Raw genomic sequence first — 24,892 nt, 5'->3', positions numbered from 1 at the left:
AAAGAATACATCTTTTAAACTGTGCCACCTAAGAATAAAGCCAAGAGAGCATTGGACTTCAGCCTGGAAATGGAATGTACTATTTGCCCTAATTAAAATGCAACAAGGCTATAGGCACAGTGGAGCTAGGGACAAAGAGACTGTCATTAATGGTAAATCTGTTATTTTTTTATGGTATTTAAATGGTTAGAAGCTGCACTGGGAACCTTAGAGAAGCCAGGGAGTTGTTAGTCCCCACCCTGGTGACCTGGCTACTTATTTTATTGTGCACTGAAGCATACCAAGGTTGATTGGATAACCAGGAGCAACAGCTGGTAGGCAAAACAACTCCAGAAATGCTTAAATTCATCAAGGCAACAGCTTTCTCTTGGTCTTTAATTAGGGCAGGATTGGAAGTGAATAAGTGCCATCATGGTTGGCCTGGGAAAAAAGGAGGTACACAGTCTCCCTTAGAAAACTATGATTAAAATTAAATGAGAGTGACAAAAGCCTTTTTTTTTTTTTTTTGAGACAGAGTCTTGCTCTTGTCACCCAGGCTGGAGCACAGTGGCACGATCTCAGCTCACTGCAATCTCCGCCTCCGGGATTCAAGTGATTCTCCTGCTTCAGCATCCCAAGTATCTGGGATTACAGGCACCTGCCACCATACAGGCTAATTTCTATATTTTCAGTAGAGATGGGGTTTTACCATGTTGGCCAGGCTGGTCTCAAACTCCTGACCTCAGGAGTTCCACGCACCTCGGCCTCCCAAAGTGCCGGGATTATAGGCATGAACCACCGTGCCTGGCCTGACACAAGCCTTTTTATAACCATATATATGGGAAAGAGAGCATCAGTTCTGCAGTCCTGAGTTTACTAGGAATGAGGGAGCATGTAGAATTATTCCCCTTGAATCTTTTATGAAAGCTGTGTTTAACCTTAAAACCCTTGAAATTTGATGGAGACCAAATGAGGGATTCATACCTCTTTGACCTCATACCTCTTTGATCCCTTTGGGTCAGGCCATGTTGATAAATGATCTCTTTAGAAAGATTTTATTAGAACCTTTAACGTCAAATACTTAAATTAGCCACAAGAACACTGTTCACATCTCCAGTTTGAGGACACCATATGATTTAAGGTTGTATGGTGAAAAATGTTATGACATTTAACTGAAAACTCATTTGTTGAACTCTGAACTAGATGCATAGATATTCTGCAAAACCATGAGCAGAACCAGAGTGTTTAAAGAAAAAAAAAAAACCCTCTGGTGAATCTATTTAAATCAAAATTTTGTGTAGTTCTCTAAAGAAATTTTTTTGAACGTGAACCTAAACCCATCTCATGTCTTATTCAAGTTTGGTCCTTTAGACAATAGTGTTCCTGACTTTCTCTAGCTACAAAAAGTTTGAGTAACATATAAGCCTTCTCCTGCCTTTAAAATTCTACCATGTACCAGGAAAAATATACCAGTCAGCTCATCTATTATCTAAAATCTTTATACTGTTCTCTCAAAGCCAAGGCTGATTTTAAGTATGTGCATTTTACAAGTGTGGGTGTGGTTAGAACATGTCTGCAAATGCCTGCAGATAAATGGACTAAAAGAGCAAAGTTCATCCTTAAAATTAAAAAAAAAAAAAAAAAATTAAGACCCTATTGTCAGCATGAAGCTTCCTGTTCACTGATACACTGACCTTCCTCCAGGGACATGGCAATTTTTCTGCAAGGCCAGGGCTGAATTGGACCCATTATGCAGATACTGCAGGATGTGCATAATTACAAACGACAACAAAAAAACCCTTTCATTTCCGGAACATTTGTCCCACAGCCCAGGCAAAACACTAGTATTCCCTTGTGCTTCAAACATCTTCCCTAAAAGCTTGGGCTCAGGCCTTCCCATTGTGTCTGGGGAAGCTAATTATCTGGGACCAGAGAAAGAGCCACTTGTTTGGGGGAAGATCAGAGATGACGTCAGCCATTTAAGAGAGAGGCAGGGGTGACAGCTGAGAGGCTTCATCCTGAAGAAGACTAACCCAGCCATTAATTTCTATTACGTTGTTCATTCTGGCTAATGGGGGTGGTGAGTGGTGGGTGGGAGTGGAATAAGATATCCCAACCCTTTTGGTGAATATGTGGACAAGGTCCACTGCATTTTGCATGCATATGTAATTCCCCCTGCCACAGAAGAGGCTTTATTTTTTTTAATACCTTCAGTTGTTCTTCTGTGCTTCTAAATGTAATTAATGACCTTTGTGGAGTCCGTCTCAGAGGATGCATTTCAGCAGAGCCCTTCCTTCTCAGGGCTGATGCCCTCTCTGATCCTCTCCCTTGGGCTGGGTCTGCTCTAACTGCACTGCCCTTCTTGCTGTTCCAGGCCAGTTCACTGCTGCCCTTGCTGTTCCCTCTGCCCTGAGAGCTTTTCCTCCACATTTTTACTCAGAACTCTGCTCAAGCATCCCTCTGCAGGGGGGCCAGAACCCTCCGCCTCCACTCTCTAGCTTTTTTCTGCTTCAGATATATTCACAGCCCATGTCTCTACCTACAATTGGGTCAAATATTTGTTAGTTTACTTATTTATCATCTCTCTCTTCCATAAAGAGAAGGACTTTGTCTATCTAATTTATTCTCTATTCCAGAACATGGTTCGAGGAACTTAGAAGGTACCCGCCTAGGATTTGCTGGATTAGTGAATGAAGAGAGAGAGGAAAGACGTACTTGAAACCTCCTACAGAATAATGAAGTGACTGACTCCCGTTTGTGGGGCTAATGAGCTGTTAGGTAGAATTTGAAGGATGGCTTCCTCAGTGAAGTCAGCTTATTGTTTTTTAAATAAGATAGGCAAGGAAACTAGGCTGGCCTCTTACCCATCCTGTTCCCTTCTTTTTTTTTTTTTTGGAGACAGAGTTTCACTCTTGTTGCTTAGGCTGTAGTGCAACAGTGCAATCTTGGCTCACTGCAACCTCCACCTCCCAGGTTTAAGTGATTCTTCTGCCTCAGCCTCCCAAGTAGCTGGGATTACAGGCATGCGCCACCACGCCAGGCTAATTTTTGTATTTTTAGTAGAGACGGGTTTCTCCACGTTGGTCAGGCTGGTCTTGAACTCCCGACCTCAGGTGATCCACCCGCCTCAGCCTCCCAAAGTGCTGGGATTACAGGTGTGAGCCACTACACCCGGCCCCTGCCCCCTTCTTTTCAGCTATTTTCATCGAGTTATGATTTCCCATTGTTCTGCACACATATGTACTGCATACATGGGTGTATACACACCACATATACATAGATACACACACATATAAACATATACACACATGCATACAGATCATACACAAATGCACCTGTATTTTTTTCCCTAAGGGCTGCTTTAAAAAGCACACTTAAAAGCAATATTTTTGTTGTATTTAAAAGTGTCATCATGCCATGGAGGATGATGAAGTGCTCTCAAAGATAACTCTTTTCCGTATCTAAAAGGAAACAAAATGTTTTATTAAAACTCCAATCTTCTCCTCTTCCAGAGAATGTGCAGGCTCACCCAGAGAGGCCATGTGGCCTGGCTCACCCTTGATGTGGGATACAAAACACAATAAACTACCCAAGCATGCATCAATTAACTAGTTCTTTCATGCAGAAAAAAATTAGGTGCTGGGAATACAATTATGAGAGAGCTGGACACAGTCCCTGCTCTCCACACGTTGAAGTTGCCTAACACTTGGGCAATCTGTTACTAATGGAGCTTTTGGGGAGTGAAGAAGAGCTGCTCTCAGCTAGTCCTGGGAGCAGCAGCTGCTTTGTATTGCCAATTATGAAAAAGCAGAGGAGCCACAGATAAAGAATGGAGTTAGATCTATTTTCTATGCATGGATGGGTGTGTTTACAGCATCGAAAAAATCCTCTAGCCCGAGTGATTAGATGTCAAAATATAAAGGACATGACATCAAAATACATGCATTTAAAATTGTAATCTACCCAAGATCCCGAAAGACAAGAAGAAAGAAAAAATTGTATTAGCTGACAACTTGTAGATTTATTTTTCACATAACCCATGTTATTTTGAGCTCCCACTATGCTCACGTTCAAGTCACGTTCAAGCGCTGTGAATGCAGCCAAATACTCCTGCCTCATGGAGCCCACATTCTGCTGGGGGACAGGAGGTTCATACCAGGAACACACTAAAGAAGTAAGTATAAAGTAGGTATGTTAGGGGCTGGGCGCAATGGCTCATACCTGTAATCCCAGCACTTTGGGAGGCTGAGGCGGGTGGATCAGTTGAGGTCAGGAGTTTGAGGTCAGCCTGGCCAACATAGTGAAACCCCATCTCTACTAAAAATATAAAAATTGGCTGGGCATGGTGGTAGGTCCCTGTAATTCCATCTACTTGGGAGGCTGAGGCAGGAGAATTGCTTGAACTGGAGAAGCAGAGGTTGCAGTGAGCTGAGATTGTGCCACTGCACTCCAGCCTAGGCAACAGAGTGAGACTCTGTCTCAAATAAATAAATATATAAGTAAGTAAGTAAGTGTGTTAGGTAATAAAATGTGAAGGAGAGAAAAATGAGGCAAAAGAAGGTGGTATGGTGAGGAGGATGTGAAATGTTCCATAAGGCCAGGGACTGACCGTGTGAGAGGTAAATGTGAGTGAAGACCTGGGGGAAGCAGGGCAAGCAAGCTTTGCAGAAAGTGGGGAGGAGCCTTCCATGTGGAAGGAACAGCAAGTGAATAGCCCTTGAGGGGCGGCTGTGCTCTTGGTGTATGACTGGAGTGGAGTGAGCGTGGGGAGAAGAGAAGGAGGCGAGTGGAAAGGTTACAGAGACTCAGACACACAGGTCCTTGGCAGACACGGTGAGGATTTTGATTTTTATGATGGGTGAGATGGAAACTAATGGAGGGTTTTGAACAGAGGTGTGGCCTGATCCAACTTGAGTTTTAACAGTAATTCTGCTAAAACTGTGTGGCAGCTATGGTATAGCAGTTGAGAGTGGTGTAGCTGAGAAGAGACTGAGAGGAGAAGACAGAGGTAGAAGCAAGGAGACCAGATAGGAGGCCACTGTATCCATCCAGACGAGAGGATTGCGGCTTGCAGCAGGGTGGTAGCTTGGAGATGGCAGGAAGTGATTGGATTCCAGATGTATTTTGAAGGGACGACTAACGAAAATTGTGGTGGAGCAACTGTTAGAAGAATCAAGGATGACTTGATGGTTTTGTTCTGAGCAGCTGAAAGGATGCAGGGGCTGGTTTGGAGGGAATGGCAGGAGCTTCGTTTTGGACATGTAAAGTTAGAGACCCAAATGGAGAGGTCAAGTCGATGTGGACAAAAGGATACGTCTGAGAATAATAACCATCACCACCTAACCCATGTTGAGTACTCTTACTGTGCCAAGCACTTTTGCAAGTGCTTCGTCAGTGTTAACCTAATCCCCTTATGAGGTTTGTACTCTCTTTAGCTCTATTTTACAGGTGAGAAAAACTGGGAACCAATGGATTTGAGTAACTTGCTCCAGGCTACAGGGCTGGATCTGGGATGGAACCCAGCAGTCTGGATCCAGTGTCCCTGGTCTTAACCTCATAGGAAAGGAGGAGGGGCAGATATTGATCTTTCCTGCACTTTATTCCTTCAAGCTGGATGGCTTGAAATTTCATGATGGCAGCAACCTGTTTTTACCTGGCCCAGACATCAAAGATCTGGCCCCTGGGAGCAGTCAGTTCCAAGCCCAGTACTTTCTCTTTCAGCTAAGCTTGTGGCCTGAGGACATTCATCTATGAACCTGAATAAAATAACTCATCCGAGATTTCTAAGCTGAAAAATAAACAAAGCGTATTAGAGCGAATGAGAACAGCTTGTGAGGGGCAGGAGCTTTGCCTTTTCCAGATGCACTGTTCTTAGTTTCTCTTTCAAGAGAAACGATGGCATTTTATCTCACAAATGTAAGGAGCCAATGTGCAAATACCATGAAGTGAAATAGCTTTCTTACTGAGTAATCTGTCTTTTTCTGATATGTGGTTTTAATAAGTTTTCTTACCTATTGAATAAATACAAAAGAACATTTTAAATGTGTATTAAATTATAAAGAACAGCAGTACAACCCATCACCCAGTTTAATAAATGGAATATTGTCATCGCCGGAGGCCCTGCGTGTTTCCCTACTGATCACACCCTCCTCCCTCGTCACATCCCCTCCCTCCCCTCTGTAACACTACCTTCCTAAGTTTCATGATAATAACCACATTACTTATCTTGACAGTTTTACTACCTACACATGCATCAAGAATGATATAATTTACTTTAGCCTGGTTTTGAACTTTATATATATATACATATATATATGGAATAATACTGTATTACTCTGGGGCTTACTCCTTTAATACCTTATTTGTGGGAATTATCCATGTCAAAAACTAAAAGAACTTGTAGCTATGGTTCTTTTAGTTTTTTCCATTGTAGTAATATACTACAATCCATTTATTCATTCTGTTCCTGATGAACATTTAGGTTGTTTCTAAGATAATAATGCATTTCCATGAGCATTATTTTTGTTTTTCTATAAACATTTTTAACCTGTATCTTGGTGAACATATGCAGATGGTTCTCTTGTATCAAAAAGTAGGAGGGGAATTGCTGTGCTGTAGGGTGTGTTCATATTCAGCTTGAGCAGATAACACCAAGCCATTTTCTAAAGTGGTTTCTAGTTACTGTCCTACCAGCGGTACATGAAAGACACTGTGGCTCCACTTCCTCACCTGCACTTAGGATTGTCATATTTTTTCTATTTTTGTCATCAGGGAGGTGGAGAAAGAAAGGGGGAAGGGTAAGAGGATCTCAGTATCTCACGTGGTTTTAATTTGCATTTCCTAGATTACTAACAGGGTTGAGCATCCTTTTTTGATGCCATTTGGATTTTTCTTTCATGAAATCCCTGTTCAACTATATTCCTGTTGGGTTCTCTGCCTTTATCTTGCTGATTTCTAGGAGCTCCTGGTGCAGTCAATGTGTGGCAGATATTATCTTCTATCCTGTGAATGGTTTTCTCATTCTCCTTATGTCTTCGAAAATAAGTTATGTATTTTAATGATATAATATTTTTTCAATTTTCCTTTTATTCTTAATGCTTTCTGTGTCTTGGTAAAGAAAATATTTCTCTACTCCAGTCACGAACGCATTTGGCTGTATTATCTTCTAAAATGTTTCTTATGTAACCTTCACACTTTGACATTCATTCTAGCTAGAATTGATTTTTCTGTACAGTTTGAAGTACAAGTCTAGTTTTATTTTTTTATGTAGATATCCAGTTTTTCCAATACTGTTTTATTGTTGTTTATTTTAACATAAATACTTACATTACTAAAAACTCAACTTCATTAATATCTAAATAGTATGACTCTGCTTGTTAATATGAGTGAAGGCCATACTAGAATTTTTTTTTTCTTTTTTGAGTTGGAATTTTGCTCTTGTTGCCCAGGCTGGAGTGCAATGGCATGATCTCGGCTCACTGCATCCTCCATCTCCCAGGTTCAAGCAATTCTCCTGCCTCAGCCTCCTAAGTAGCTGGGATTACAGGCATGCGCCACCACTCCTGGCTAATTTTGTATTTTTAGTAGAGATGGGGTTTCTCCATGTTGGTTAGGCTGGTCTTCAACTCCCAACTTTAGGTGATCCCACCTGCCTGGGCCCCCTACAGTGCCGGGATTACAGGCGTGAGCCACTGTGCCCAGCCTAGAATTTTTTTTTTCTTTCCAACTTTTATTTTAGGTTTAAGGGGTACATATGCAGGTTTGTTACCTGAGTAAATTGCCTGTTGTACGGGTTTGGTCTACAGATAATTTTGTCACCCAGGTAATCAGCATAATACCCAATAGATAGTTTTTCAATCCTCGCTCTCCTCCCACCCTCCATCCTCAAGTGGGCCCCAGGGTCTGTTGTTTTATTCTTTGTTTCCATGTGTACTCCATGTTTAGTTCCCATTTATAAATTAGAGCATATGGTATTTGGTTTTCTGTTCCTGGGTTAATTTGTTTAGGATAATGACCTCCATCCAGCTCCATCCATGTTGCTGCAAAGGATGTGATCTCATTTATTTTATGGCTGTGTAGTATTCCATCGTGTATATGCACCACATTTTCTTTATCCAGTCCACCATTGATGAGCATCTAGGTTGATTCTACATCTTTGGTATTGTGAATAGTGCTGCAAGGAACTTATGTGTGCATGTGAATTTATTCCTTTGGGTATATACACAGTAATGGGATTGCTGGGTCAAATGGTGGTTCTGTTTTAAGTTATTTGAGAAATCCTCAAACTGCTTTCTACAGTGGCTGAACTAATTTACATTTCCACCAGCTGTGTATTAAGCATTCTGTTTTCTCTGCAGCCTCACCAGCCATCTGTTAATTTTTGACTTTTTTGATAGTAGCCATTCTGACAGGGATGAGATGGTATCTCTGTGGTTTTGATTTTCATTTCCCTAATGATTAGTGATATTGAGCATTATTTCATATGCTTGCTTGACTTATGTTTATCTTCTTTTGAGAAATGTCTGTTCATGGCCTTTGCCCATTTTAATGGGGATATTTGTTTTTTTGCTTGTTAAGTTTCTTATAGATTCTTGATGTTAGACCTTTGTTAGATGCATAGTTTGCAAATGTTTTTCCTATTCTGTACATTGTCTGTTGATAGTTTCTTTTGTTGTGCAGAAGCTCTTTAGTTTAATTAGATCCCACTTGTCCGTTTTTGTTTTTCTTGCAATTGCTTTTGGAATCTTTGTCATGAAGTTTTTGCTAGGACCAATGTCCAGAAAGGTATTCCCTAGGTTTTCTTCTAGTGTTTTTATAGTTTTATATTTTATATTTAAGCCTTTAATCCATCTTGAGTTAATTTTTATATATGATGAGAGGTAGGAGTTCACTTTCAATCTTCTGCAAATGGCTAGCCTGTTTTCTTAGCACCATTTATTGCATAGAAAGTCCTTTTTTCCATTGCTTGTTATTGTTGGCTTTGTAGAAGATCAGATAGTTGTAGGTGTACAGCTTTATTCTGGGTTATCTAACCTGTTCCATTGGTCTGTGTATCTGTTTTTATACCAATACCATGCAGTTTTAATTAGTGTAGGCTCGTGGTATAGTTTGAAAAGGGTAGTGTGATGCCTTTAGCTTTGTTCTTTTTGCTTAGGATTGTTTTGACATGCTAGAATTTTAATTGACATTGAAGTAAATTTATAAGCCAATTTGGGGAGAATTAACATCTTTGCAGCATTAAGTCTTTTGATCTCTAAATATTATATATATATATATATATATATATATATATATATATATATATATCCATTTATCTGGGGCTTCTTTGTAGTATGTTAATAAACTTTAGAAATGCCTCCTCCAAGGTTTAACACATTTTTTTTGTTAAGTTTGATAGTATATATACTTTATACTTTTTGTTGCTATTATAAATGCTGTCTTGTTTTAAATTTCATTTTCTAAATATTTCTTGCTGTTTATCAGAAACACAATTCTTTTTACATGTTGATTTTTTAATCAAAAAGGATACCTTGCTAACATTATTAATTTGTTAATTTATTGGTAAAGTCTTTTGGTTATTTTACATGTACAAAAATATCATCTGCAAATAATGGTAGTTTTGTTTCTTTCACTTCCTGCCTTACTGTTCAGGCTCTGCTCATAAATATAATGTTGAATAGAAGTGAGGGCAATGAACATCACCATCTTGATCTGAATCTCCAAGGGTTAATTAAGCTTTATGTGATGTGTCCTGTGGGGTTTGGGAGGGATTTCTCTTAGGTTTAGGGTGTCTTTTTATTTGTAATTTGCCAAAAATTGCTACCGTGAATAAAGACTAAAAGTTATTCAGTGCTTTTTCTATACTATTATGATGGTAAGATTTTTCTCTTTTAAAATGTTATTGTAGGAATTACATTAATTGATTTTCTAATGTTAACCCATGTATTCTCAACAGGGTGATATTGTCCCCAAGGGGGCTAAAAATAGCTCTTGAGTAGGGCAAATAAATTGTAATTATTGTTGTATACAGAATAGCTATAATATATACAGTACAGAAGTAAACCTAAAACATATGTGTAGTATTAAAATTTCAAAAATTTTTACTTTGCAAAAACTCTTTTAAAAAGATGAAGACACAAGCTACAGGATGGGAGAAAATATTTCCAAACCACAGCCAACAAAAGACCAGTAGTATCAGGCCAGACACTGTGGCTCATACTTGTAATCCCAGCATTTTGGGAGGCCAAGGCAGGTGGATCACTTGAGCCCAGGAGTTTGAGACCAGCCTGGGCAACATAGTGAAACCTCATCTCTATGAAAATACAAAAAATTACCCAGACATAGTCGTACACACCTATAGTTTCAGCTACTCGAGAGGCTGAGGTGGGTAGATTGCTTGAGCCTGGGAAACGGAGGTTACAGAGAGCTGAGATGGCACAACTGCACTCCAACCTAGGTGACACAGTGAAACCCTGTCTCAGGATTAAAAAAAAGGACTAGTATCTAGAATACATAGAAAAATCTCAAAATCCAACAGTAAAAAGTTCCCATTAAAAAAAAAGGGCTAAAGATATAAACATATGTTTCACCAAAGAGAATATATTGAGATAGGTAATCACATGAAAAGATATTCAATATCATTATTCATTAGGGAAATACAAATTAAAATGATCTTTCACTGCACATTTATTAGAATAACTGAAATAAAAAGTAATGGTAAGACTAAATGCTAGGGAGGATGCCGAGAGATTGGATTATGCATGCATTGCTGGTGGGAATGTAAAATAGTACAACCACTTTGGGCAGTTTGGCAGTTTCTTATAAAACTTACCATATGACCCAGCAATTGCACTCTTGGATTTCATCCCAGGGAAATGGAAACTTATGTACATACAAAAATCTATACACAAATGATCATGCAGCTTTATTCATAATAGCTAAGTACCAGAAACAGCCTAAATGTCCTTTGATAGGGAAAAAAGGAAACTAACTGTGGTATATCCATACCATGGAATACTACTCAACAATAAAAAGGAATGAACTATTGATACATATAACAACTCAGATGAAGCTCAAGGCATTATGCTGAGTAATAAAAGCCAGTTCTGAAAAGATGCTTACTGCATGATTCCATTTATATTGCATTCTTAAAATAACAAAATTATAGAAATGAAAAACAGATTAGTGGTTGTCAAAGGTTAGGAACAGCATGGGGATGGAGACAAGGTAGGAGGGAAATGGGCATGTTTATATAAGTGCAGCTTGAAAGATCCTTGCAGTGATGGAACTGTTCTGTATCTTGACTGTGGCGGATACATGGACCTACACATTGAAAACATTGCATAGAACTAGATACACACACACACACACACACACACACACACACACGTACATGTAAAACGGGAAATCTTAGTAAGAATGATGGATTGTATTAATGTTGATTTTGCGATTGTAATATTCTACTAGAGGAGAAGAATTAAAATGAGAGTGATTAGGGCAAAAAATTTACAAAAAGATTCCTTAGGGGGACAATAATGAGAGAAAGGTTGAGAAACACTGTGTTAAACCAACCTTGTATAAGTTGGATAACTCAATTTAGTCATTACATAATTCTTTTTTTCATAAATCACTAGATTCTCTTTGGTAATTTGTTTGGGATTCTTTTATCTATGCCCATTATTGAGATTATTCTGTAATTCTCCTTTTAGAGACTGTACATATAAATTGGGTATATATTGTCAGGTTGTGGTGTCTAACCTTATAAATGCTAACCTTAATAAAATGTGTAGATGAGTGGCCTTTCTTCTTATGTACTCTAGAATAAGAGTAAGTTAGTGGAAGATTTAAAAAAAATTTTTTTTCCTTTAACATTTGATAGAACTTTTCAGTAAAAGCACCTGGCCTGACATTTTTCCGGTAGGAAGATTTTAGGTCTTGGTTCACTTTATTTCAAGGTTATTGGACCAGTCAGGTTTTTAACTTTCTTCTTGAATTAGTTTTGAAAAGTTATATTTTGCTAAGACTTCTATAGTTTTATCTGTCTATGTACTGGTATAAAGACATATATTATTTCCCTTCATTATCTTCAAAATATAGCATTTGTAATTGTGTAGCCTTTCCATTCCTACTGTTATTTGCACTCTTTTTAGCTCTATTAGTCTTATCTAAGAACATTTTCTCTGTGTATGTTTTAAAAAATTTTAAGCTGGATGCAGTAATCTCAGCACTTTGGGAGGCCGAGGTGGGTGGATCACGAGGTCAGGAATTTGAGACTAGCCTGACCAACATGGTGAAACCCCTACTAAAAATACAAAAATAATTAGCTGGGCATGGTGGTGTGCACCTGCAATCCCATTTACTCAGGAGGCTGAGGCAGGAGAATCGCTTGAACCTGGGAGGCGGAGGTTGCAGTGAGCCGAGATCACACCACTGCACTCCAGCCTGGGTGACAGAGCCGAGACTTTGTTTAAGAATATATATATTAATAATTTATGCTTTTACATTTATTATTTCCTTTTTCTAACATTCTTTGATTTATTTTGCTCATCCTTTTTTATCTTAATAAGTTGGGAGCTTATTGTATTAAGTTTCAGTTGCCTTCTAATATAAGCTGATAATACTGCAAACATATTCTTAAAATTTTCACATATAGTATTTTCATTATTGTTTGATTCAAAATATTTCCTAATATTTATTAGAATTTTTTCTTTGAACAGTGAATTATTTAGAAGTATGTTTCTTAATTTTTAAATTTTTCAATTTTTTTTATCTAGTGTAGATAACTAGATACTAGTTAACCAGACAACTAGATAACTAGATACTTAATTGTATTATGACCAGTATTTGTGGTCTGTATACCAATTTTCTGAAATTTGTTACACCTTGTTTCATGTCAAGTAATAGCATATCACTTGTCATAGAAATTCTTGATGTTAGTATAAAAAATATGCATTCTTCACTGGTTGAGTGTAATGTTCTATGATCTTTAGATCAGTGTGTTAATTTTATTTAAAGCTTGTTTACTTGCTGATATTTTTGCTTGCTTGATATGTCAATAACTGAGAGGTGTCTTGTAACATCTTCCATTGTGATGATGGACATTTCTTACTTTCTTACAGTTCTGTCAATTTTTGCATTAAAGAATTTTGGGGCTATGTTATTAAATATATTCAAGTTTAGAATTATTTTTATATTTCTGATAAATTGTACTTTTTGTCATTTTGTTGTAAAGTCTATCCATAATCTATAACTATATTAGCTTTCTTTTCATTAGAATTCTGTCTTATATGGCTTTCCCATCCCTCTACTTTCATCATTGATAATCCTTTGTATTTTAGATATATTTTTTGTGCATAGCATGTTAAATTTCATTTGTTGATTCAACCTGACAGTCTTTTTCTTTTACTTAGAATGTTTAGTCCATTTATCTTTATTTTTATGTACTGATATAGTTTTATTTCTAACATCTTATGTTCCTTTTATTTCAACTTTCTTTCCTATTTTAAGGTTAATTATAGTTTTTGTTTGTCTAAATTGTCTTTATTTTTTCCCTTGTTCTGTGAAGATATTTTACGGGGTATATAATTCTAACTTCATAGCTATTTTTCCTTCTGTACACTGAAGTGCACATTGACTTCTTCTGCCATGGAAAAAGGTGATAGTCTAAACATTCTTCTTTTGAAGGTAACATATAATTTCTCTTGGATGGCTGTTAAGATCTTTTTGTTTTTGGTCTTACATAGTTTTGATGTCTATTTGTAGATTTATTTTTAATTACTCTGCTTGAGATGCCTTGGAATTTCTAATCTGACAAGTAAAATCTTTCATAAATTCTGGAGAATTTTCAGCCAGTATTTTTTCAAATATTGCCCTTCTCCCATTTTCTTTCTCCTCTCCTTAGGAACTCAGATATTTATGAGACTGTCTCACTTTGTCCTCCATGTGTCTTCATCTTTTTTTCATATTTTCATCTTTTTGTCTATGCTGTCCATTCAATTTTGTATTTACAGTCGTGTATTTTTTCTTCTCTGTAAGTTTATTTAGTTCTTTTTCAATTCTACATGCTCCTTTTTCATATTCTTAATTTCTTATTTCCTTAAGCAGATTAAACATCATTGTATTTTTTGCTCAACAATTCTAGTGTTTGAAAATTCTTTGCAGGTCTCATTCTACCTGTTCATCCCACCCCGACACACACTTTGCTGGCTGTTGTTCATGGTAACTTGATTTCTTATGCATTTTGTGATTGATTGATTTATTTACTGTTTTTTCTACCATGTGCTTATCAACTTAGGAACATTCTGTTTGAGAGGCTGCTTTGAAGGTATCTTCCTTCAGAAAGGATTAGTGGCCGGGTGCAGTGGCTCACGCCTGTAATCCCAGCCCTTTGGGAGGCAGAGGCAGCTGATCACTTGAAGTCAGGAGTTCGAGACCAGCCTGGCTAAGATGGTGAAACTTTGTCTGTACTAAAAATACAAAAAAAAATAAAAAATAAAAAATTAGCCAGGTGTGGTCGTGGGAGCCTGCTGTCTCAGCTACATGGGAAGCTTAGGCATGAGAATCGCTTGAACCTGGGAGGTGGAGGTTGCAGTGAGCTGGGATTGCACCATTGCACTCCAGCCTGGGCAGCAAAGTGAGACTCTGTCTCCAAAAAAAAAAGCCATTATTATAGTATTCGCTTTTCCTGGATGCCTGAGGCCTACTAACTTGGAAGTACTTAAACTAGTCTCAACTTGGAGGTTTTTCAGACCACACAAGTAGTTTTTAGCTGCACACCCCTATCTGAGACAATTTGTGGTTATTAATTCTGAGGAGGTATTTTTTCCTCTACTTTTCACCCAATCCTAAGGCAGACAGTTTTCTTTGCTATCTCCTGCTAGAGGGTGGAGGTTATTTCTAACTTACCCTTTAAGCCTTTTAGGAATTCTCACTTTATGCATCAGCTCTTCTGTTAGATTTCCCTTCTTCGGTTGGCCCTAGGTTCTTCTTTCTCCTTTGCCTTCTTCATAAGAGGTTTAGAAAACTCAAGAGTCTGGTTTGTTCAGAATCTTGAGAGTGAAAATCAGCTTTTGTCCTCTGTTTACCCTTTTGGGGTTGTAGCTTTCACGGGGCCTCTGATGATTCTTACTTTGTTGCTCACCCTGTGATGTATTTTAAATATTGTTACTACATTTGACAAATTTTTTAATTTTATTTCCATAGTAGTTTAAAGTATCTAAACCACCATACTATAGGAAATGGTGTCATATAACAAACTTTTATAAATTTGGCTTTGCTTTTTATTTTTGGTTGGTTTTAAAAAATTTTTTATTGTTTCTTCTTTTTTAGTATTTTAATGTTTTCTATATGTGGGTAGGGGTTATAGACACTAGTCCAATTTCAACATTCTGTATTTAGTATAGACTGTTATGGAATGATTGGTGGCACTTCTGTTGACATAACCAACAAATATTTGTTGAATGCCTGCCTTACACCAGTCCCTGTTCTAGGAATGAGTGTATAGAGGTGAACACAATAGGTAAAAATCCCTGCCCCCTCAAGGAGCTTCGATTCTAGTATGGAAAACATGGGTATGTAGTATATTAGATAGTGATAATACTAAGAAAAAATAAAGCAGAGAAGGAGAGAATAGCTCGGGAATATGCAGACAGGGTGACATTTTTAAAGAAAAGAGGATGTGAGCAGTGAGCACTCCAGAAAAAAGACTTAAATGCTTTACAAATGCCCAAGAGAATAAGGAATGAAAAGTTTTATATTTATACAGTTGCAAGCACTGATATTTATTCTTTCTTCTCTCTTAAATCTCAGTTTTTCTCTTTCTACTTGTTTTAGTTTTCCAGGCAGCAGAACTGACTTTACCATCTTGGGCAAGTTTCTTAATGTCTCTGAGTTAAAATAAGACTACTGCCTATCTCTCAGGATAGATGGATGAAATGAGACATTTGTAAAACGCCTGACATTTGATGGGCACTCAATAAATGGTAGTTTCTCTTGTTTTCATTCTTCCTGTCTTATTTATACTCTTTTCAGCACTTGTTTTCAGTACCTGTTGGTAAACTTGCAGTGATGTGATTCCCTCCCCGCTTCTTTTTTTTTTTTAAGATGGAGTTTCTCTCTTGTCACCCAGGCTGGAGTGCAGTGGCGCAATCTCGGCTCACTGCAACATCTGCCTCCCAGGTTCAAGCGATTCTTGTGCCTCAGCCTCCCAAGAAGCTGGGATTACAGGTGCCCACCAACACACTCGGCTAATTTTTGTATTTTTTTTTAGTAGAGACGGGGTTTCGCCATGTTATCCAGGCTGGTCTTGAACTCCTGACCTCAGGTGATCCTCCCATCTTGGCCTCCCAAAGTGCTGGGATTACAGGCATGAGCCACTGTGCCTGGCCGTAAAGATATGATTCTTATGCAGCACTGCATAGACAGCATGTGATAAGAAATTAACTAAAGACAAATTAGGAGAATTTGAAAGTTTGATTAAAAAAAACTTTTCTAAAGTAATTTTTAAAGTCTGCTTTGGTTCTTAAGACTAAAGAGATAAAGCCAAGTTTTATGCATTTTCCCCTTTAAAGTATTTTTCATTGTATTGCATGCAGGTTAGCAGTCTCAGTAAATCTCCATTTGTATATGTGACAGTCTGCAGAATCTCCAGTTACAGTGAACTCAAAGCGAGCAGGGCATGCCACATACATGTACACATATAGTTACATATCTACTCTTTAGCCATTAACCTAAACTGGCTCTAATGTTTCAGTGTAAATTGGTGGGTTTTCTTGTGCCACTAGAAATGGAGGAAATGTAACAGTAAGGGTAAGACTCCAAGATTCCTGTAGTTTGGGTTTGAATGAAGCTGAAATCTAAGTTTAGAAGTAAAACTAGACCCCGAGGTAACTCATATTCCTTTAGTGAGATTTTCTTTAATTGGAGAGTCCTGAGACCTTAGTTTTCATACTGGTTTGATACTGACTCACCATGGGGTCTCCGTCAATCAGTTTTCCCTGTCTGCGTTATGAGTGATATTCCCCATACAAGACTTCCTCGCCTTGTATGACTGTTGAGATTTCATAGGATGGGAGCAATAGGAAAGTAAGATAATCACTAAAGGCAAACTAAGTACAACTATTTATATTCTATGCTTTTGGTTTTTGGTCTCTCCCCAGCCCTGCCATTGACCATGCCCTGCTGGACATGCCCTTCCTTTGACTCCCTGGGGAGATGCCCTCTGACCTCGGAGAGCAGCTGGACCACCCATTCTGAAGACACCAGCAGTCCTAGCTTTGGATGTTCGTATACAGACCTGCAGCTCATTAATGCTGAGGAGCAGACAAGTGGCCGGGCTTCTGGGGCTGACTCGACTGGTAAGATGGAGCTCTAAGATTTGCAGAGCTCCAGGATTCTGGGGCTGACTCGACTGGTAAGATTTGCAGAGGGCTTTGCAAATCACTTTTGGTGTACCCAGGTCCACTTTAAAGTCCTTTTAAAATTGCTGCAGCTGGCTTCGTTTGCAGAATGAGTTCAGGTGTTGTTATCCAGTCAAAAAGCTAGAACTCAAAGTGGAAATTGCACTGGGGAAAATGTATACACAAGTTGGATGATTGGATGCAGATTATTCATACTGGGCAACCATTTGACAGTTTATTTTAATATGTTATTTTCTGACTGTTTGGTATAAATACCAGTCTGTCAATTTATTTTCTCCTGGGATTATTAAGCTATGTGTAAATATGCACAAGGTTGACTCTTTCATCCTACTACCCACGCATCTTGCCTTTTCAATAAGAGGGAGGTAGATTTAAGCAGGGAAAAAGTGAATGTTACGTGAAACAGAATGAGAATCAAGACTCAGCCACTGTGTCCAGACTATAAATCATTTTGGAGTTAAGTGTTTATTCTGTTATGCCTTGGTTGAGTGATACGTCAATCAGCAATGTACTATGCCTCATTTATTAAACTTTCCAGTAGGCGTAAGATGGAATGCTGGCTTTCTTTGCAGGTGGAATATGGGTCTGTTAACAAGTGCTGAATTACAGGCAAGGTTTGGGAATGGCACTGGAAAGATATTTGGCATTGGTAAGATGTTCTTGGTGTTTTGGTTATTTGGCCCAAGAGATTGTTTTTTTCTGAAAGTGATGAAGTTACTGTTCGTTTCTCTGTGGATGAAATAACCCAGTGTGTTGACATTTGTTTTTCCTTCTCCATGTTGTTCAGAGTTTCTAGATCATTTTTAAGCCTTGGATATTTGTCCTCATGCCATGTGCCATTGAATTCTACAAGTAGAAAGAGGGATCTCTCTTACAGACTGAAGGGTTCAGGCAGGATTTGGTTTGGTATTTGATAATGTTGCAGAGAATCCTAGTTTCTCATGGATGCTCTTTGTCTTCAGAAGCTGTGGTTCTTTCTATTGTTTTATTTTCACAGACACTCCTTCAGTTCTGGTTAGTTTCTGTGGCTGATGATCCTGGTCAGAGGCTGAAATATGCCCCCACAGCCCCATTTCCACACTGGGGGCATCTCATGGATGGGAGCACACCTCAGCAGCTGAGGCTGTTAGGAAGAGAGGCTGAGCTTGCCTCCCTGCTTCACTTTTCATTGCTCTTGGCCCCCTTCCCAGGCCATTCCAAGGAGGAGACATATATGCATTGGTTCGGGGTACCTGGACTCTAGAGCCAGACTGCTCAGATTCAAATCCTGGTTCTGCACTGACCAGCTGTGTGACCTCAAGCAGGATCCTTACGATCTTTACGACTCTATTTCATCTGAAAAAAATGGGGATACTAATAGTACTCACCTCAACTTGAGACAGTTTATGTAGAATAACTTACACGATGCTTGACACAGAATAAGTGGCCATCAGGGATGAAACAAATTCTCTTTCCTGCTGCAAGGTTCTTGTTGCTTTGGAGAGTTGCAGAACAGGCGCCTCATTGAAGGAAGAGCCTGTATCTCTAGGCTCATGCTGTATTTTAATTGTCTTCTCTACTTTTTTGTTAGATGAAAGTTGCTTTAATTCGTAGAGGTTCAAGTAATGAAAATCAGAACCCTAGCCTGAACATTATTAGTCTGCCTCCACAGCTTATAATTATTTTTAACATCTCCTTGTGCTAAATTCATTCTAACAGTGTTAGTTTGCATCAAGAAAACCTCCTCCCCTGTTTTGGTTAGGGTCCTGGCAGGAAGCAGATGGTGCCCTAAAAAGGTTCATCTGGAGAGAGCTTAATGAAGGGACCACCTACAGAGGAAGCAAGTGCTGAAATTATAGAAGAGGGGCTGCCCAACAGGAGCGATGGCTACCGATAGGACAGAGCCACTGCAGAGATTTGACCAAGCAGGGAGAGAGGGAGGAATGAATTCCCAGATCTGGTGCTGGTGTTGCCAACTGGCAGATCCTAGCCTGAGGTCAAAGGGCATGAAGCCCTGGAGAGGCAGCCTACAGAGGTCAGTCACCAGAGCAGGTAGAGTGGATCTGAGGTTGGAAGGGGGAACAGATGTGTTGGAATAGCCTGCACACTTGGTCCCCACCAGGAACTAACTAGCCTCTATGCCAGAGTTACACCAGAGACTTAAAGGCAAATCCAGGACTAGAGAATGAGGAGGAATGCTCTTATCCAGCAGGAGGCAGTTTCCACGGCTACAGGGAGGGGCGAGGTATGGCCTTTTGGCACCACCCTCTTTTTTGTTTGTTTGTTTCTGTTTGAGTCTCACTCTGTCACCCAAGCTGGAATGCAGTGGTGCAGCCTTGGCTCACTGGAACCTCTGCCTCCCAAGTTCAAGTTCAAGTGATTCTCCTGCCTCAGCCTCCCGAGTAGCTGGAATTACAGGTGTGTGCCACCATGCCCAGCTAATTGTTGTATTTTTAGTAGAGACAAGCTTTCGCCATGTTGGTCAGGCTGGTCTCAAACTCCTGACCTCAGGTGATCTGCCTGCCTTGACCTCCCAAAATGCTAGAATAACAGGCGTGAGCCACCACACCCAGCCCCATCCTCCTTTACAGTAGTAATAATTATAGCTAGCACGTACCTAGTGTCTGCTGTGTGCCAGCATGTGAGGTGTATGATCTCTGGCTTTTACAGCAATCTTGCAAGGCAGGTGTCATTCTCCCCATTTCCTAGTTGACACTGAGTCTGAGAAAGGTTAAACAACTTGGTAAGAGAACACCACTGAGAAATGGATGACCTGAATTTCAGTGAAACTTCCAAACCCTTTTCCAGCCACTTCCCAAACCTGGCAGTGCCTCAAGTCACCATAGTTATTTATTTGCTGTTAGCCCCCAGACCTTCCATACAGATATGTATAGAGAATGCATACAAGCATATATACATATATTGTCTTGGGGGCTTATTTTTAACATCAATAGGACCAAGGGATTTAAAACAATATGTGTAGTAGGCAGAGCTTGAAGATAAATCCATATGTCCTTAACAGATATGAATGCTTACAGATAACTGCTGTGTGCCCACAGTATTATGTTCTGTAAACAAGTTCCTAGACATTCTACTTTGAAATCTCCCTATTCTTTAGTAATCAAACTAGGATCCAGGTTGGCCCAGGTGCTTGGGAATGCTTCCATCTGCTTATGATGGTGCAGTCTTCCTTCGCATCTCACCTCCATCTGCCCTTCAGGCCTAGAGGTGACAAGCGGTGTATCTCCATGAGCCTGGGAAATGAGAGGCAGTGAGGTGAGTCCTCAGAGAGCAGCTCTGCAGGCCATGGAGACAGTGTCTGGATGCATCCTGACTGAGGTTACCCATGAGGCTCTTCCTGACCTGTGCAGTCAGGGTGGAGCTCTGGCTTTGAAAAGCCTTTTTAATTCATCCAGGGTCCCAAAACAGAAGGAGGAGAAGGAAGGACACTGTTTAGGAGAATGAACAAGTGTTTTTCAGCCTGTGACATTTATCCATTTACTCCAGTAGCCGGGAATTTTAAAATGCTTTCAGTTGTCCAGCGTGGTGACTTGCGCCTGTAATCCCAGCACTTTGGGAGGCTGAGGTGGGTGGATCACTTGGAGCTAGGAGTTTGAGATCAGCCTGGCCAACATGGTGAAACCCCATCTCTACTAAAAATACAAAAATTAGCTCGGCATGGTGGTATGCCTATAGTCCCAGCTACTGGGGAAGCTGAGGCAGGAGAATCACTTGAACCCAGGAGGCAGAGGCTGCAATGAGCCAAGATTGTGCTACTGCACTCCAGCCTGGGTGACAGAGTGAGACTCAGTCTCAAAAAAAAAAAAAACTGGAAAAAATGCTTTCAGTTGAGCTATTGAGAGCTTCAAGGATATTTGTACACAATGGAAAGCCCTCCAACCAGGTGATGCCCTGCCCTCTGCCTGGCACCAGGCTTGTGGCAGTGCCAACCTTTGGAAGAGTCCTGCTCGAGGCTGGATGGTTTCAGTTGGGTAAACAATCCCTCTGAGGTTATGGGACAGATTCCCATCAGTCTCTCCTCCAGATAAGTCATTTCTTCAGGGCTTTACTTTCTTAAATGTAAAATGCAACTGAGCCGTCCTGCTCAGCCAGGGTGACAGGGTGTATATGAAGGCGTTTTGTACATTGCAAAGTGCTGTAGGAATTTTTTTTAAAAATCCTAATTTAATATCTCTCTGCCTCGTTTCCATTTAATATGGGACATAAGGATAATTACTATCCACTCCTCTGTTACCCCAAAGAGGGCTGCTACCCACACTATAGCATGTGGCATGAGATCTAAGAAGGGCTTTGCATTTCTCAGCAGCAAGTGGTAAATACAGAGATGCTATGGGGAGTTCCCTATGATTGGTTTCTGTGCTTGGGGACCCTTGGGAGGAACTGCCTTGGGGAGACATTTGTCATTGTTCCCCACCCACCCCATTATCCTTTAGCATTGCAGAGGGAGATAGAGGGTGAAGAGCTCCTCAGATTTGCAGCCTCATCTGGAGCCCTGAGAGCACAGTGTGTCAGAGTAACCACTGGGCACCTCGTGCTCTGTGATTCATCTATTGTTTGGAGAGGGATTATGGTGCTCCGGGCCCAGCCTGTTTGCCTTGGCGCCCTTGCTTGGTAGTGGGCTGCAGAGAGCAGAGCTGCACCCTCATCCCTCTCATCTGTGGCAGAGTTCTGCAGGGATTTGGCAGCCCCGCAGGGCAATCCAATTCCCAGCATAATCATGGAGGGAAAGACTCTGTGATCAGCCTACACTTTCTTCTCATTTTCTCACCAAGGGGATAATTAGTAGGAAGGCAAACAAATCCCCTCACCTTGATCAAATCACAGGGTGTAGGGGCAGAGCTGGAGAGTAGTGTTGATGTGAGTTAGCTCTGAGGTCCGTTCTCAAGAGCAAGTGGCAGGAGAATTGTTAATAGGCAAAATCCTGAACAACATTTCACTCCTCTCTTACTCCTCATCTCCACAGGGGTCTCCTTTGTCAAGACAAGGTGGGCACACCCTGCCATTTTCACCAGTCAGGGTAGCTCTGTAATGCCACTAGGTTTGCATGGGTTGGTGAACAATAAGAGGATTGAAGGAATGAAAGCAAACCTTCCACCTTTGAAGTTTATTCCAACCAGGGAAGAGAAAACGTAAATGTTTGCACACAAGCTGCCCTTAAGTAGTAGGCTTTGGTTTTGGTTCTTTTCATTTTATTTTTTATTTTGAGACAGAGTCTCGCTCTGTCACTCAGGCTAGAGTACAGTGACATGATCTCGGCTCACTCCAACCTCCACCTTCTGGGTTCAAGCGATCCTCTCATCTCAGTCTCCTGAGTAGCTGGGATTATAGGCATGCACCACCACACCTAGCTAATTTTTATATTTTTAGTAGAGACAGCGTTTCACTATGTTGGCCAGGTTGGTCTTGAACTCCTAACCTCAAGCAATCTGCCCACCTTGGCCTCCCAAAGTGTTGGGATTACAAGCATGAGCCACTGCGCCCGTCCAGGTTCTTTTATGTGTAAGAAAAGTGTAGATTTAAGTGTAGGATTAGAATGCTCAGATGTGTGCAAACTGAGGAATGTCAAGACTGGATGAAGCACATAGCAAGTGTTTATAATAACTGTTTGTTTAACGTATCTTTGAATGGATAGCTTGAGATTGCAGGTGGTGGTGTGCCGAACCCCTATCAACTCTAGTGCGGATGGCACTAGGTTCAAGAAGCTGAAGAAGACACCCAGGGCCAGCAAACAAGACATGGGCCTTTACTGAAGGCTACATACAGGGAAGAGAGACCAGAGAGACCAGGCGGGAGACTGGACAGGAGAACAGAAACCACTTACAAAGAGCACGCAGTTTACATAGCATTTTCAGTTAGCACCATTTTGCTAACAACCTCCACATGGCAACCTTTATTCAACCCAGAACTTGGGGCCTTGATCCACTGTATAGTCTGTGTTCCCTAGGGTGGGCTGGGGGCTCAGATGTTCTTCATAGACAAGGGACAAATCCCCAAGTTGGCTGCTCTAGGATTCCTTAGCTCAGATCACACAGTCAGGTGTGTCTGCCATACAGGGTCCATCTCTAGCTATGCTTATGTTGTTGCTGTCAGGTGCGTTTACTACAGGTGGCTAAAATCATCTCTATCCCCATCATTTATATCCGGTTTGGATTTAAGAGTCCAGCATTTCCCAAAGTTTGTCCCATGCAGAAGGCCAAAAAGATGCAGATGCTGGGGCCAATATATTAGGTCACGCTGCATCCCCTTTGTTGGAGATTTATAACATGTATTAGCTTATTAAAGACTTTGAAAATTCCTGAAATTATAGGTGTGTATGTATATGTCTAATTTATATTTATATACATATATATGTATGTGTGTGTATGTGTGTGTGTATATTTATAAATGTAAATTTAGCATTTCATTAACCCATACTGCACACTTGGTCAGATCTTGGTGTACGGAAACCCAAACATACATAAATTGGCAAATCTGACTTGGAAGTACAAGCCATTTTAGCAGTGTTTTCTAACACTGTTAAAGTGTTAGAAAACTAGAGAAATAAAGAAATATTTTGACAAATTACTTGTATTAGTTAACTTTATAAAATTATCTTTACTTTGTCTCATGCTCTGCAAAACCTCTTGGCCTTTTTAAAAATATATAAAATTCTAGATTCAGCAGATTCAAAACTATATTTTGCCAAACTTTCTTCATATTTAAACCCTCATAGACTTTAAAACAAATTTAGACCAGATGTTTTTGATTTATTTGCATTTAACTGATCACAGTGGACTTCTGCCAGAGCAGTAGGATACCCTAGGGATTTTGAACTCATTTTTTTTTTCCTCAGAAACAAGTGTTTGTATCCCATATGGATTTCAGAGTCCAGCATTTCCCAAAATGTGTCCCAAAGTGATTTCCCAAAGTGAGTAGAAAGTTATGGACTGGCAAACCTCAATTTTCATGACAACAGCTTTTTAGACGCTCAGAAAGGTTTTCTTGTCATTATTTATTAAGAGCATCACCTGGGCTGCGTGCTTCTGTGCAAGATAAAACATGTTTTTCTGTTGCCTGTTTTGCTATAATACCGCTGTAGCTGGTAGAGCTCCAAGCCAGAGTGGAGGGTCCAGATTCACAAGTAAACAGTGATTACCATTGCGCTTGATGGGATTACAAGAGATTTTTGTTGTTCTTAAGGCACGTCTATATTTTAGGACATTTTTAACCTTGAATATATTTTGCTTGGAAAACAAAAACAAGTTAACTAATGTTTAAAATTCTTTCTCCTAGCTACATATGTCAGAGATATTCAGGTTTTTCCTAAACAATGTTTTCCTTCCTCAAAATGGAAGAACAGCAGAGCAACTTTTTAAACAAATCACATCTTTTCCCTCTTTATTAGCAAATTCAAATTTGGCCTCATTTCTGTTCTTATGTATTCTTGTCTTCATTTGTTGCACATTTTAGATTTTAATCCTTATTAAAACCAAAAAACTCTAATGATTGCTTTGTTT

At 39.8% G+C, this 24,892-nt stretch overlaps 1 protein-coding gene across 8 annotated transcripts in view; it reads left to right on the top strand.

The window, feature by feature from the left end:
• STON2 (stonin 2) overlaps positions 1-24,892 on the top strand; it is a 167,769-nt gene that overhangs the window by 47,537 nt on the left and 95,340 nt on the right. For all 8 annotated transcript variants that reach the window (XM_012476888.3, XM_064375104.1, XM_064375106.1 and 5 more), the window contains one exon: positions 17,136-17,333. In XM_012476888.3, the coding sequence (XP_012332311.2) occupies positions 17,136-17,333 (198 nt within the window). The remainder of the gene's footprint in view (positions 1-17,135; positions 17,334-24,892) is intronic.

Source organism: Aotus nancymaae, unplaced genomic scaffold (genome assembly GCF_030222135.1).
Source record: "Aotus nancymaae isolate 86718 unplaced genomic scaffold, 86718_ANA_hifiasm-v0.15.2.pri h1tg000011l, whole genome shotgun sequence".
Lineage (NCBI taxonomy): Eukaryota > Metazoa > Chordata > Mammalia > Primates > Aotidae > Aotus > Aotus nancymaae.
Note: the sequence above shows the minus strand (reverse complement) of the source record. Positions and strands in the feature narration are given on the sequence as shown.